General features: G+C 49.6%; 5 protein-coding genes across 5 annotated transcripts in view; 3 read left to right on the top strand and 2 right to left on the bottom strand.

Moving 5' to 3' along the window:
* The first annotated feature begins 251 nt into the window (after positions 1–251).
* LOC126581146 (60S ribosomal protein L44) lies at positions 252–1,165 on the top strand. Its single transcript, XM_050244623.1, has 3 exons — positions 252–337; positions 615–788; positions 878–1,165. Exons 1-3 carry the CDS (start codon positions 335–337, stop codon positions 1,013–1,015), a joined length of 315 nt encoding a protein of 104 aa, XP_050100580.1. The 5' UTR covers positions 252–334; the 3' UTR covers positions 1,016–1,165.
* Positions 1,053–1,805, bottom strand: LOC126581144 (follicle cell protein 3C-1). Its single transcript, XM_050244621.1, has one exon. The coding sequence runs from the start codon at positions 1,784–1,786 to the stop codon at positions 1,238–1,240; it is 549 nt and encodes a 182-aa protein (XP_050100578.1). The 5' UTR covers positions 1,787–1,805; the 3' UTR covers positions 1,053–1,237.
* Positions 1,806–1,861: 56 nt separating this feature from the next.
* On the bottom strand, positions 1,862–3,272 carry LOC126581145 (armadillo repeat-containing protein 7). Its single transcript, XM_050244622.1, has 2 exons — positions 3,017–3,272; positions 1,862–2,946 (listed from the first exon to the last, which is right to left on the bottom strand). Exons 1-2 carry the CDS (start codon positions 3,123–3,125, stop codon positions 2,516–2,518), a joined length of 540 nt encoding a protein of 179 aa, XP_050100579.1. The 5' UTR covers positions 3,126–3,272; the 3' UTR covers positions 1,862–2,515.
* A 128-nt stretch (positions 3,273–3,400) lies between these two features.
* Positions 3,401–8,503, top strand: LOC126569172 (GRIP and coiled-coil domain-containing protein 2). The gene is made up of 5 exons (XM_050226097.1): positions 3,401–3,579; positions 3,669–3,783; positions 3,864–7,855; positions 7,921–8,029; positions 8,100–8,503. Exons 1-5 carry the CDS (start codon positions 3,559–3,561, stop codon positions 8,147–8,149), a joined length of 4,287 nt encoding a protein of 1,428 aa, XP_050082054.1. The 5' UTR covers positions 3,401–3,558; the 3' UTR covers positions 8,150–8,503.
* Positions 8,504–10,403: 1,900 nt separating this feature from the next.
* LOC126571240 (elongation factor 1-alpha 2) overlaps positions 10,404–12,639 on the top strand; it is a 7,439-nt gene continuing 5,203 nt past the window's right edge. Inside the window, exon 1 of the mRNA XM_050229587.1 lies at positions 10,404–10,542. The gene's annotated coding sequence lies outside the window, so the exon portion shown is untranslated. The remainder of the gene's footprint in view (positions 10,543–12,639) is intronic.

The following is a 12,639-nucleotide window of genomic DNA, read 5'->3' as shown; positions in this document are numbered from 1 at the left end:
GAGCGATCGCTTTCGAAGCGCGTTTCTTGTTCTTGTCGTTTTGTGTCTTGTTCTTCTTGTTCTTCTTGAGAAAGGGAAGAAAGAGCGAGAGTGAGAGACGGCGATATGTTTGTCGAGTTGACCCACTCGTTCGAGTTGACTCATTTGAGCTAGCGTCCTCTAGCTTCCTCTAGCGGAATGATTTCTCTTGCTTGCTTGAATGCCAGCCGCTTGTTACTATTTACCGGCATTCCGGCTGTCACCGGAAACTGGCCAACTGTCAGGGCTGACGTTTGCACCGTTCGCTCTGCGCTTCCTCTTTTCGTTTGTGACTTGATCGACGAGAACATCCAGAATGGTACGAGTTGTTGCTATTTCTTTAAAATTAGGCCCCTTTCCGATGGAATTACCGACGGATTTCAATGTGACCGTGCTGTGTGGACTCGACGCAGATCAGGCACAGTGCGGGACATTCGATTTCCAGCGAGAAAAGGCTATGTTTTTGCGTTTCGCCGCTGCCCCCGGTTTGCGGTTCCGGAGGTTATGGTGTGGCAGCCGCCAGCTGCTTCCAGTGTCTGTGCCAGTGCCTGTGAGTTTATCTGATTGGCTCTTCCGTTGTGGCTTTTCCTCCGTAGGTTAACGTACCGAAGCAGCGCCGTACGTACTGCAAGAAGTGCAAGGTTCACCGCGTGCACAAGGTGACGCAGTACAAGAAGTCGAAGGAGCGACAGGCGTCCCAGGGTCGTCGTCGTTACGACCGTAAACAGAAAGGTTTCGGTGGTCAAACGAAGCCCATCTTCAGAAAGAAGGTAAATGCGTTCAGCACAGGCCAAGGGAGACCGGTGGCTCTCACTGATTCTAATGCCTTCCGCTCTCTTTCGCTTCGCTGTCCCCGTAGGCCAAGACCACGAAGAAAATCGTGCTGCGTATGGAGTGCGTCGAGTGCAAGTACCGCAAACAGACCCCGCTGAAGCGTTGCAAACACTTCGAGCTCGGTGGAGACAAGAAGCGCAAGGGACAGATGATCCAGTTCTAGGCTGGCGTTTGTTTTGCTGGTTCCATCTCTGTGTACACCAACCCGCCCGGCATCGTGAATAAAAGCTCGGTAAACTCCGGTCGGTGTGTCCGGTCCTGGTGGCTACCGATCTGCGTTTGCTCATGATGTGAGAAACAACCACTACAAATAGCAGACCCGGATGGTCGGTTTGTTTTGAGCACTTTATTAACGCGATTCGCGCGAGGCCCCATTTCCCCGATATCACCTCTGCTCTTCTGAACTGGTTCCCGCGGTCGACGTTGCATTCCCGTTCTCCAGAATCGATTGTCGTATAAGCTCGGCCATCAAGTTACATCGCATCGGTTCATCGTTTTGGCAGCAGAACTCTTTGCCGGCGGATAGATTACTATTCACCCAGCGAGGGACACAGTTTTGATAGAAGAGGTAGGCCCGCTCCCGGTAGCAGTCCCGATCGATTGTGGCACAGATGACGTTCTGTGAGTTGGGCAGATGCTTGACGATCGCATCCAGGCACCGGTTGGAGCACTGTTTGTTCCCGGTCGGGGTGCAGGCAAAGTGTTGCATCAATTCCAGCTGAATGCCAGGGTTACCCTTCGGTTGTTCCGTTCGATTGAAGCGATTGAATTGGCCGGACAGAAAGATGGCACAGGTACAGGGTTCGTTGGAGATGGCGTTCCGTTGAACATCTGATGCGCGAAACCGTGAATACTTTCCCGCTGTGACCGCACTCAGCAAGATGCAGATGGTAAGAAGACTTTGCAGCCAAAAGGCACTGTAACTGGTATCCATTCTGGATGATGTTTCGAGAATAACTGAAGGTACACTCGAAACAAGCGTTCTGTAGGTCCTTATCTAGACTTCAGGCCGTTCTCTGTCCTTTTCGTGAAGGAATCTACTTTCTAGCGATGCATATCATACTTTCTCCTGGTTAAGTTGATCTAGCTAATTTCTTTTTCGCTATTTATTTACACATTACTGGTCACTTTCATTGTGCAACATGCACACAACAAACAATCTGCTGCGTCGCTGAGCGTCGACAGTAGAAAGTTGTTTTCCACCAGCACCAGCCAGTTCGTCACTTCCTGAACCGTCGATTTGCTTACGTTTTCAACGCAAACAGTTTGGCGTTGCCTTCGAAAACAATCCGATCATCTTGTTTGCTTTCGTACGAAACGGTAACAATTTTGCGCAGCTCCTCTACCCGAACACTGAACGTTACTTCACGGTGTAGCTGGCACCGGTTCGGGAAGCGAAACTGCTGTGCTGTTACAACATGCCCGGGGAAATTCGTGCCTATGATACCGGCAATAACGGCATTCAGGAAAGCACCATTAACGAATGCACCCGTCGTCGTCGTCGTCGTCGTTGTCTGATGAATCGGATTGCTGTCACCGGTGAGGGTAACAAATTGTTGCAGATCCTGCTCCCGGAATGTTCGCGTGATACGGAAAACTGTCCCCACAGTCACGCCACTGTTGACGCTAAAGCACCGTGTTTGCAGCAGCGATCGGAGCATTCTTATTTCTGTTTGAGATCTTCCGAGAGTACCACGGCAAGGTTGGAGATCCTGCGGTTCGTGTTCTGCCTCAAATGCACCAGCAATGACGACAGTTTCGGATCTCTCAGCAACGCCTGCGATCGTTCGGTGTTTAGCAGAAAGGTCAAGCAGGTCAGCACGTTACAGACTATCTCGCAATCCGTGCCGTACTTCTCCAGCAGTTCCACGAGTCGTTTCAAACCGTTGCTGCGAACGAGGTATTCCGCGATACCGGGATCCAGCGATAGGTTGGTTAATCCTACGATCGCATGCAGAACGAGCAATCGGTCCACGATTCGTTCGCCGAGAATTTCGTAAAACAGCTCGTGCGCCTTTGCTTCCTTCAGAAAGCGCCAGTTGATTGGATCGTACGCAAAGTTGGCCAGATTCGCGGTCACTTGTTGGTGCGCCTCTGAAAAGGGAAGATGATGATGAAGACATGATACTTTCCCTCTTTTAACGGGTCTTCCCAAACTATTTACCAACATTCGATGTTTCGTAAAACTCGTCGACGAGCAGCTGGATGTACGCTCTTCGATTGATTCCTCCCTCCGGAGTTCGGCGTTTAAGATGCTCGAGCGTACTGAACATATTTCACAGGGACACGGAAGAGGAAGAGGCGCACAACTTATTGTAAACTAACAAAAAGCAGATTCTCTTCGCCTTTGCTTTCCGTTAATCCTTTTTTCGTAAATTATTTCGGAAACTCCTTCATCTTTCTCTTCTTCACCGCTCTCTCTCTCTCTCCGCTCTTCTCTCCGCTCTTCTCTCCGCTCTTCTCGGTGTCTCGGCGCTCCTCTGTTTTTTTATACACCTTGGCCATGACTGCACCAGTTTAGTATCAACACCTTGCTGTTTACAAATTTTCCAAAAATCGCAGATCTTTCCTCTTTATTTGCACTTTTCCTTATCGCATTAGCTCTCTCCAAAGGATTTCTTTCACAAACCCTAAAGCTATGTCCTAAGTGCACCGTTTTCCTGTACACGGTAAGTTTGGCGTTAAATAACTCAGTTTCCAACGACCATGAGTCAAAGTTCGGATCAGGTGAGTTTAGGTGGCCCTCGAGCGATATGTGCCGCATCGACACTTGCTGATGTCATAGGATGATGATTTTCACCTGATCGTCTTTGCAGGATCCCGCGGCGGCGCGCAAACCCAGCCCGTTCGATAATCTTTCGCGGGACGAATTGGTCAAGAAGTGCAAAGGTTTGCTGGGAATAGCACAAAAAGCGAAGCAGGCGAAGGATGGTACGAATCATCGATTTGATGGCAGAATGCCAGCTGATTCAATGATTGTTTATCATGCATCCCCCTTTCCTTTTTTGCAGAGTGCCAGGAAGAAAATCGGAAGCTTAAAGAACAGCTGGATCACTATGAAACGCAGAAAAACGCGGATAAGGAATGCATCAAGGCCATGCAGGAGGTGGCCGATTCGTACATGGATCAGAAACTGATGGCCACCATGCGAGTTGATGAGCTGGAGAAGCAGTTGGCCAAAAGTGCAGCTCAGCTTTCGACCGAACAAGCAACGCACGAGCAGATGAAGCAGCAACTTATGGCAGAGTTGGATGATCTACGTCAGAAACTAGAAACCGAGAAGCCCGATAAAAACCTTAGCAAGAATGACGAGCTTGCCGAGCGATTGAAGGAGTTGGAAGAAGAAAACAGAAAGCTGGAACAGGATCTTATCCGAGCCAAAGCTAGCCAACCGAACGGACGGGAGGAGAAGTTGATTCGCAAACTTAAGCTGTACAAGGCGAAGGTACAAGAAATCAACGCAAAACTGCTTCTCCTCAAATCGGATCGCAAAATACTGTTGAAAACAGTAAAAGATTACGCCGAACAGGTTCCGAAATGGCAAAAGGAACTGGCAAATGCGTCGGGTGTGTTGTTTGAAAAGATAAGCACACTCGAGAAAGAGAAAGATCACCTAGATGGATTAAACAGTAGCTTACGGGAGGAAAATGAAGAGCTGCAACGACAACTTAAGGCTTTAAAATTGATGGCAGAATCTACTGGTGGCACGGATGAAACCGATAACAAACTAGCTGAAACCGAATCCCTCCTGGAAAGCCTCCGGTTGGAAGTAGAAAATTTAAAATCTGGCAATGTAGCCTTGACGACCGAAAATGAACGCCTTCTATCAGAGTCGGGATCAAAGCAACGGCTGGATTGCGAAGAAAAGGAAAACCTTCGCAAAGATCTAGAGACTTCGAAGGCTGTGATAAACAGTTTAGAGGAGAAGCTAAATGTTCAATCGTCATCATTGTCTGATAACCACCAGGTGCATGAAGAGCTATCTAAGCAAGTAGCGACACTGACGGAACAGCTTCGAAATCAATCAGAAACTATTCAAAGCGAACGCGAATCACGTGAAAGAGAATTGGTTTGTCTGAAGCAGGAACTAGAAAACAGTGAAAAGGAAAAGAATGAATTATCCCAGAAGCTCGAATCAACCGTTGGTATGGAGCAAGAAAGGAATGGCGAGCTGCTAGTTCGTTTCCAAGAAACCAGTGCTAAACTGCTCGCCATCGAGCAACAAAAAGAGGAACTCGTTCGTCAAATAACAGCACTCCAGGCTACCAACGAGAGTCAAACGGCTCGCTTCGCTGAGGAAACGGTCACTCGGGAGACGATGGCTAGAAAGATGGACGAAAATCAACAACTCGTGCAGAAGCTGATCGTCGAAAACCAGAACCTAGAGGCCCAACTGGGTCAGTTAGCTGAAAAGCTGAAGGGAAGTGTAGAGAAATTAAAGCAGTCGAATGCCAAGATCGAGCATTTGGAAGGTGAGCTCAGCTCTTGCCAAAAACAGCTTGAACAACAAACGGCTGAAAGTCAATGTTTACTCGATGAAGTGAAGCAAACAAAAGCGATCGCTACAGAGAGTGCGGACAAGTACACGCTTTTGAAGACAGAAAATGGTGAGCTGCTCTCGGAATTGAAGGAGTTGAATGAAATCTTGAAGGCTCGCGGTGAAGTAATTAATCTACAGTTGTCGAAAATGGCTGAGCTACAGGAGAAGCTGTCGCACGTAGAATCGACCGATATGCAACCGTTGAAGCAGAAGATTGAACAGCTTCAGCAAAGTGTGGCTGAAAAAGAAGCTGAACTGGAGCGACAACGTGAGGAGTTGGCAACGATGAAGGATCGTTCCAACATTAGCTTCGACGCGCAGAGCGATGTAATGTCGACCTCGACCATTTCCCGTGTGGAAGATGTGGCACGGATGCGCGAGCTGGATGAAGGCTTTGAGGAAAAGTATATCAAGCTACGTTCTTTGGCTCTGAAACTAAAAAAGAAGCTAGCTGAACAGACAGTGCTGTTGCAAAAGTACGAGCAAGAATCTTCGTCTTCCGGAGTCGCGACATCAGAAGAGAGCACAGCATCTCTTGCCACAGCCAGCAAGAACATTCAAACGTTACAAGCTGAGAACGATCGCTTACAGGATGAGCTGGAAGGTGTGCGAAAAGAGACAGAGAAGCTGCGAGCAGAGCTTGAGAGTAAAACGATCGAGCTCGCTACATTCCAGCAAGTTCAGAAGGATGTCGAAGGTTCGAAAGTAGATCGTGGCACATTGGAAACAACCGTGCGAGAATATCAGACGCAAATACAAAATCTCAAGCGAGAAAAGGACGCTTTCCAGTTGGCAAAGCGTGAAATCGATGCCGAAAATCAGCGACTCAAGGCGGGTCTGAAGAGCAAAGAGAAGGAACTAGTCGACGAGCAGGAGCGGCAGAAGGAGCTCCGTATGGAACTCGATCGTTCAAAACTGGCCGTAAAGAAGGCGAATGTGTTGAGCCTTGAAATGGAAGCATACGAGCGGTCTCTGACCGAGCTGAACAGCAAGCTGGAAACCAAGAAGACGCTGGTGAAGGAGCTGGAAGGTACGATCGATACCCAGGCGGTAACAATCAAAAGCCTCAAGCAGCAGCTGGTGGTGCTGGAAGAGAGCCTCGATTCCCAGCAAAAGCATTCACGGGAGCTCAAGCAGGAAGTCGATGTACAGCAAAACAAACTGCGCCAAAGTGAACATAAGCGCTTGGAACTGATGAACCAGCTGGAAGAGCTGCGCGACGAACACGATCAGGCAAAGCAACGGGTCGAGAACAATCGGGTAGAGTTGGAGCAGGTTGCGGCGGAGAAGGAAAAAGTTTGTGGTACGCTGGAGCAGGAGAAAACCAATCTTCAAAAGCAAACTCTCGCACTGGAGAGTGAGTTGATAGAGCTGCGCAAGGAGCTAGTCGAGAGACAGCAGGAGGTCGAGGATATAAGGACCGAATTCGCTAGCTACAAGATTCGGGCTCAGTCCGTGTTACGCCAGAATCAAAATAAAGACAGTAGCCGCGAAAAGGAGCTAGAGGAAGAGCTGAACCAGGCCCAGACATCACTGGAGATGGTCGAAGGTAAGCAGCAGCAATTGGCGCGGCAAGTAGCTGAGCTTTCAAAGAATAACGAGGAACTGAAGAGTGAGAAAGAGCGAACGCAGCATCGATGCAAGGAGCTGTTAAGTCTTTTGGAAGAAGCTCGGCTGCAGCACGAAACACTGCTGGAAGAATCCCGTAAATCGAGCCTCGAGCAACAGGAAGCTCTAAAAACGCAACGCATCCAGAATGAAACGTTGATCCAGTGCTACAAGAAGCAGTTGGAAGAGCTGCGCGAAAGCCATGGCCGGGAGATGGAGCAACTGCAAACTGCCCTACGCCTGCGAGTGGAAACGGACGGAGTGACCAGCGGACGTAGCCTACTAAACAATAACCTTCCGGTACCGGGTTCGACATCGTTCCCTGCTACGGGTGGTGCTGGTGCGAGAGTGGCCGCATTTACAGATGAACAACGAATCAATCTGCTTCTGATGGAACGTGAAGATGGTGAAGGTTCGGAGAGTACCAATCAGAACTCCGGAACAGGCGTACACACGGTACGTCGGAAGCTGTCCACTGCTTCCAACTCCAGAGGGGCGCGCAATCGGGACATCATTCCGCTGGAAGATCTGTTGAATAATTCCTTCGACGATTCTGCCTCCGTGGAGATGGTAATGGATGGTGCCGATGGGGATCAGTCACTTCATAGTTCACTTTTTGGCGGTGGCCGAGGACCCTCGCCAACGGTTGAGCTACAGCAAACGAAGGAGCAGCTCACAAAGCAGGAGAGCCGCGTGCGCCATCTAACGGCGGTGCTGGCCGAAGCGGAGCAAGATCTAGCCAAGTTGACGCAACTAAACGAGCTGCTAAAGGAGGAGGTACGCCGGCAACAGCGGTCCATCGAGCGGGAAGCACATGTACACAATTCGGAGTATTTGAAAAATGTGATATTTAAGGTAAAGACCCCTGACGCTCGCTGTCGCTGTACATGATCTAACAGTTTCTCTTCTCGTTTGCGCAGTTTATTACGCTCAATAATGGCGATGAGCGATCGAGGCTAGTGCCGGTGCTCAACACAATTCTTAAACTAAGTCCTGATGAGACGCTAAAGCTGCAGAACGTAGCCAAGGGTAAGCGAAATATAATATAAAACCATCATAGTCTCCTCCATTCTCATATCATTCTCTTTGCCTTTGCCAGGTTCCGATACAGCCTCTCGCGGATGGACTGGTTTGCTGTGGAACAGCTAGAGATACAGTGGGCAATTTTCTAGTATATCCTTCCGTCTTAAAGTTCCATCCCTTCCATTCGCCCAGATTCCTATACCTGTGTTTAGAGAAAGGTATCCAGATATAATTGTTGTATTATTTTATGTAGCTTCTTTTAGATTTAATGCACGGATATCGTGGCCTATCAAACGGTTACAAAACTAGGCAATATCCGATGAGCGAAATGATTTCCAATATTGGGTTCATAACGGGCTAAATATAAAGGCTTTAAGTTGCTTTGGGTCGCGCATTATGCTTGTCAATATTGTTTAGAAAATTTGTTGCATGCCTTGGGATAGAATAGAGCAATAAAAAAATAAAATTTAAAAGTCCAAACTCTGTTCTATGCGATGTAAGGGTTTGAAAAATTCGCAAGTCCCGGCGCACGGTCGTAGATTCATCCATTTCCTTCTCCCTGGCCGGCATATGCTTATCGAGAGCTCTTTCGCTTTCTCTCGGGTTGGCCGCATGGGAGAGTTGACAAGTGCCGTGATTTAGTGCGCACAGTTCATCCGAAACCGAGAAAAACATGCGCGATTTTATGGTTCTTTCCCCTTCCCACTGCCCATCGCACTGGTCGCGGTACCTCCTGCAGCGCCGGCCGGCACTGTTGGCTGCCACGCATCACTCAGCTCCATGTGATATACATAGCATCTCGCGATCTGTGTCATCTGTCCGTGCTGTTCTGCAGTTTTGCTCATCCTTTTTTGCTTCATCTTCCCACTTTTGCTTTATGTTGACTGTCCCATGACCCCCATACTCGCGGGCCACGATCACGCTGCTCGCGTAACTGCCATGAACCAAGCAACACAGCAGGCACGTGCGTTGATTGGGCGATGCTGCTACTGTTGTGCCGCTGCTGCCGATAAATTGTTTATTCATTAACCGATTGCTAGGGTCTGGTTAGTGGCGAACCATTCCACCGGTAACCAATCAATCAAGCCACAAAAGGGGGGGTACTAGGGAAAAGCAGCGAAAGTTTTATCGATTACAAACCATCATACGCCGGCAAATGGAACGCGGGCCGAGATTCAAACGCCACCGAACGCCATCGGCAGTGAAATGAACCCCCAATGGGGGTCTCCCCCCCGGTGTTCAGAATATGCGATGGGAACGAGAAACCGGCCGGCCTCGTCTCCCCTTTATCCGCCACCAGCTGCGCCTATCGTGATGGTCCGCTGCTGCTTCTTCCCGGTGAGCGTATCTTCTCGCGAAACCCTTTCAGGAGGCAGGAACAGATGAACTGCGCAGATGAACCGGCTCCGGCAACTGTGGGGCGCGCATGTGCGCCCGGCGAATGGGAAAATTCGGCCTTTCACTCCTTTGTGCTCGTGGTAAGTGGAACGTTTTTCCGTGTGCTCCGTGTTTCCGGCAGGACTTTGTGAAAATTTTTGGAAAATTTCAACGACAATCCTTCGCTACGGTGTGGTACCGGTGTGCTCGCTCTGGTCCAGTGAAGCCGATTGCATCCAGAACCGACGAGGTAACTGGCCGGTAGCAGTTTCTGATCCATGCAGATCCATCGGTGAATGTTACGTCGGTTTGCGGTTGCGAGAATCTGCGCAATCTGGGTGCTACCGGTGCACCGACACCACCACCGTTGGAAGCGTTGACAATGACCGGCACATTGGCTGTTAACCCCTTTTTTCCCGACAGTGTCAGTGGGTTGTGTTGGAATGTTTGCAAAAATTTTCACAATAAATCCAATCCAACCGGCTGTAGTTAGATAACACGTGACAGAAAATCTTAGTTTAGAATGGAATAGTCTAGTAAAGTTTTATGTCGTTTGGTGGGGGGGCGTGAGGTGTGCGGCAATAATGAATGAAAATTTTGTCTACAATTCGGAACTGCCCTCGATGATTACCGTACAGTTTCATGGGGGGTATTACCATCGGTGATTGGGGATTGTTTGATGGAAAACTGCGATTTTGCCAATTCATTTTCCACATTCCATACGCACGGTCTCGCATGGTTTCGGCCTGCAAGCTAGAAGGAAAAAAGGATAACGAGTGAGAGAGAGAGACATGGAGAGCGAGAGAGATATTTTGCAGAACAGAGACCGCACTCTATGTCTCACCGTCGGGGGGATATCTTTTGCAAGGGTGTGTGAGCAGGAACGATAGCAAGAGAGCCAGAGAGAGAGATAGAGAGAGAGAAAGAACCGTTTCCGGAGTGACGAAGATAGCCGGGGCTGCCTTTTGATCACCTCGGCTGGAGCCCAGTTTTTCATTCCAAGGCAAACGTTTTCCCGGATTGCTCGTCCTGTGCACGTTCTGCTCGGTGCAGTTTTTTTTACTCTTGTCTGTGTGTGTGCGTGTGTCTGTGGGTCCCCATTTAGAGGTGCACGACGACATTGTGGTCGACAGTAAGGGAATGTAAGTATTTAACCGAAAATCGTGCAAAGAAAAAATGGAAAAAACTGGTTCCTCCATCAAGACTCCATAGCGAAGTAGTACTGGCAGTGAGTTCTCCCGTCTGCAACCCCTTTGCTCCATCCTTTTTTCCGACTGTTTCCGGGGCTGCCAGGCCTGCCGGCTGTGACTAACACCCAGCGCTACAAGGCATGGTTTGCAAAGTAAGGTTAGGTCTCGAATGCGCGTTTCGGCGTTTCGCGAAACAACGTGCACGAGAAAATGTGCTTTTCTATATTTATCACCCAAAGTGCGATGTCACACCATCGCGCCCCACGGCGGGGAGAAGACAAGACAATGTCAAATGGCCGCCATCTCTCTAGATGGTGGCAACACTGGGAAGAAGGTGACGGGGGAAGGAGGGTACAAGCAGCTACACGCCCGGGGTAACACGCCATGGGAGATGAGCTGTGTGCTGCTGCTGACTGGTGCGAAAGACGAAACAGTTCTCGAGCAAGTCAGAGAACGGAGCGGGCCATGCAGATCGCGCTGGTCGGCAAAAGAGGGATCTTGGATGGTGTGTGTTGCTTCGAGACCGTCGAGACAATTGACAATTCGTCCGCACGATTTGGTGGAGGTCGAAGGAGCTCGCTCGAAATAAGATTCGGAACCAAACATGGCCGACTTGGGGTGGTTTTCGATCGCCGGTACACGTAGCGCACTGCTCCGTACGGTCGGTAGCAGTGGTGGTGAAAATCGATAACCCCAAGAGTGGTGAATTCGCGCACACTTTATGCTCCCCCTTTTTGCTCCCGTTTGTTCGCATGTCTGTGTGTGGCGGGGGGGCACACCGGAACATCTAGTGGGGCTACAGGCAAATGCAGCATGTTTTTTCCGTTTCCTCCGCATCCAGGAATCATGGGAAGATAATCGTGTTTCACGTCACAACCATCACGATCGGTCTTCTGTTTAGTTTTTCAGTTTGTTGAAAAAGGGAAACTTGTGTCTCTTGGGTGAACATGGGGGTTGCAATAGCGATGGAAAGCATTCGATGCCACCCGCACTCATACTAGCGGCTGGGCGCGCGATATGCGCATGACCGTCGGAGTGGCCACCACCATCATCCTCACCGGGGAGCCTTACCACCACCAACCTCTTCCGCATTGGCTGGGGTCAGGGCGGTTGCCAGGGCGGTTGACTGGATGGCTCCAGCACCATCTCACGGGGAGCGAGCAATGATACCATTTTTGAAGTGGGCAGCGACCGTTAGCCAGACCAACAAATTAGCATCGCAGGCATATACCACTTCAAGCTTTTACTTTTTTTTTTTATCCAGCACCATCCGGGCGTCTCCATCGGGGCGAGGGGTGGGAGTATTCGCCGACGTCTCGTCGCTCCACCTCGGCGAGTGTGCTCACGCTTGTTCGCCTTGGAGAGTGTGAGACCGCTCAGCGCGACATTCAATACTTGGTGTGAACCAAGATATCGATTTATGTTCCGTTGGCAAAAGCAATGGCTGCTGCTGGTGCTGTTGCTGGAACTGCAAGGACCGGTGCAGCGCCTGTTCTTTGCAAGCGAGCTGCGGTTTCTTCATTTCAGTTGTGGTGAAATGTACGCTGATTACTTTTCAAATAGAGATCGATGGAAGATTACTGAAGGTTCCAGCTTATCAGTTTCGCATGTCTGCTATTCGTACAAGCGCCAAGACGAATAAGAACAGCATGCAGCATGGTCTGCGGTAGCTTAGAACATCTTCTGCCTGCAACGGTGAGACGGCTGTTGACTGCATCGTGATACAAAATCAGTTTGAAGCGTACTGTGAGCATCGTAGCAATCGATATAGGAAATGCAAAGCTCACCTTACATCACGAAGAAGCCCATGACATTCGTTGCACGGAACCAGTAGAACCCTTGGGTTCTATGGAATGGCCTTTCTGAATCTTACCGCAGTCCCCCCGCACCAAGGCTGCTGCTCTAAGCTAGTTTAGCAAGATCACGGTCAAGATTCGTCGACCTTACACAAAATAACACACCAAAAAAATCAATTTTATACGCATGCTTTCATGAGAGGTATCTCTCGCCTCCCCGCCCCGGGCACCCCTTGCCGATAAGAAACTCGTG

This window comes from Anopheles aquasalis, chromosome 2 (genome assembly GCF_943734665.1).
Source record: "Anopheles aquasalis chromosome 2, idAnoAquaMG_Q_19, whole genome shotgun sequence".
NCBI lineage: Eukaryota > Metazoa > Arthropoda > Insecta > Diptera > Culicidae > Anopheles > Anopheles aquasalis.
The sequence above is the reverse complement of the archived record's forward strand: the minus strand, read 5'-3'. Positions and strand labels throughout refer to the sequence as shown.

Bases quoted from the DNA above. Each gene is read 5' to 3' on its own strand.
- LOC126581146 (XM_050244623.1), top strand. The intron at 789-877 runs GTAAATGCGTTC...CTGTCCCCGTAG, and splicing joins AGCCCATCTTCAGAAAGAAG to GCCAAGACCACGAAGAAAAT.
- LOC126581144 (XM_050244621.1), bottom strand. From the start codon at position 1,786: ATGGATACCAGTTACAGTGCCTTTTGGCTGCAAAGTCTTCTTACCATC.
- LOC126581145 (XM_050244622.1), bottom strand. From the start codon at position 3,125: ATGTTCAGTACGCTCGAGCATCTTAAACGCCGAACTCCGGAGGGAGGA. The intron at 2,947-3,016 runs GTAAATAGTTTG...TTCCCTTTTCAG, and splicing joins TTACGAAACATCGAATGTTG to AGGCGCACCAACAAGTGACC.
- LOC126569172 (XM_050226097.1), top strand. From the start codon at position 3,559: ATGAGTCAAAGTTCGGATCAG. The intron at 3,784-3,863 runs GTACGAATCATC...CCTTTTTTGCAG, and splicing joins AGCGAAGCAGGCGAAGGATG to AGTGCCAGGAAGAAAATCGG. The intron at 8,030-8,099 runs GTAAGCGAAATA...TGCCTTTGCCAG, and splicing joins GCTGCAGAACGTAGCCAAGG to GTTCCGATACAGCCTCTCGC.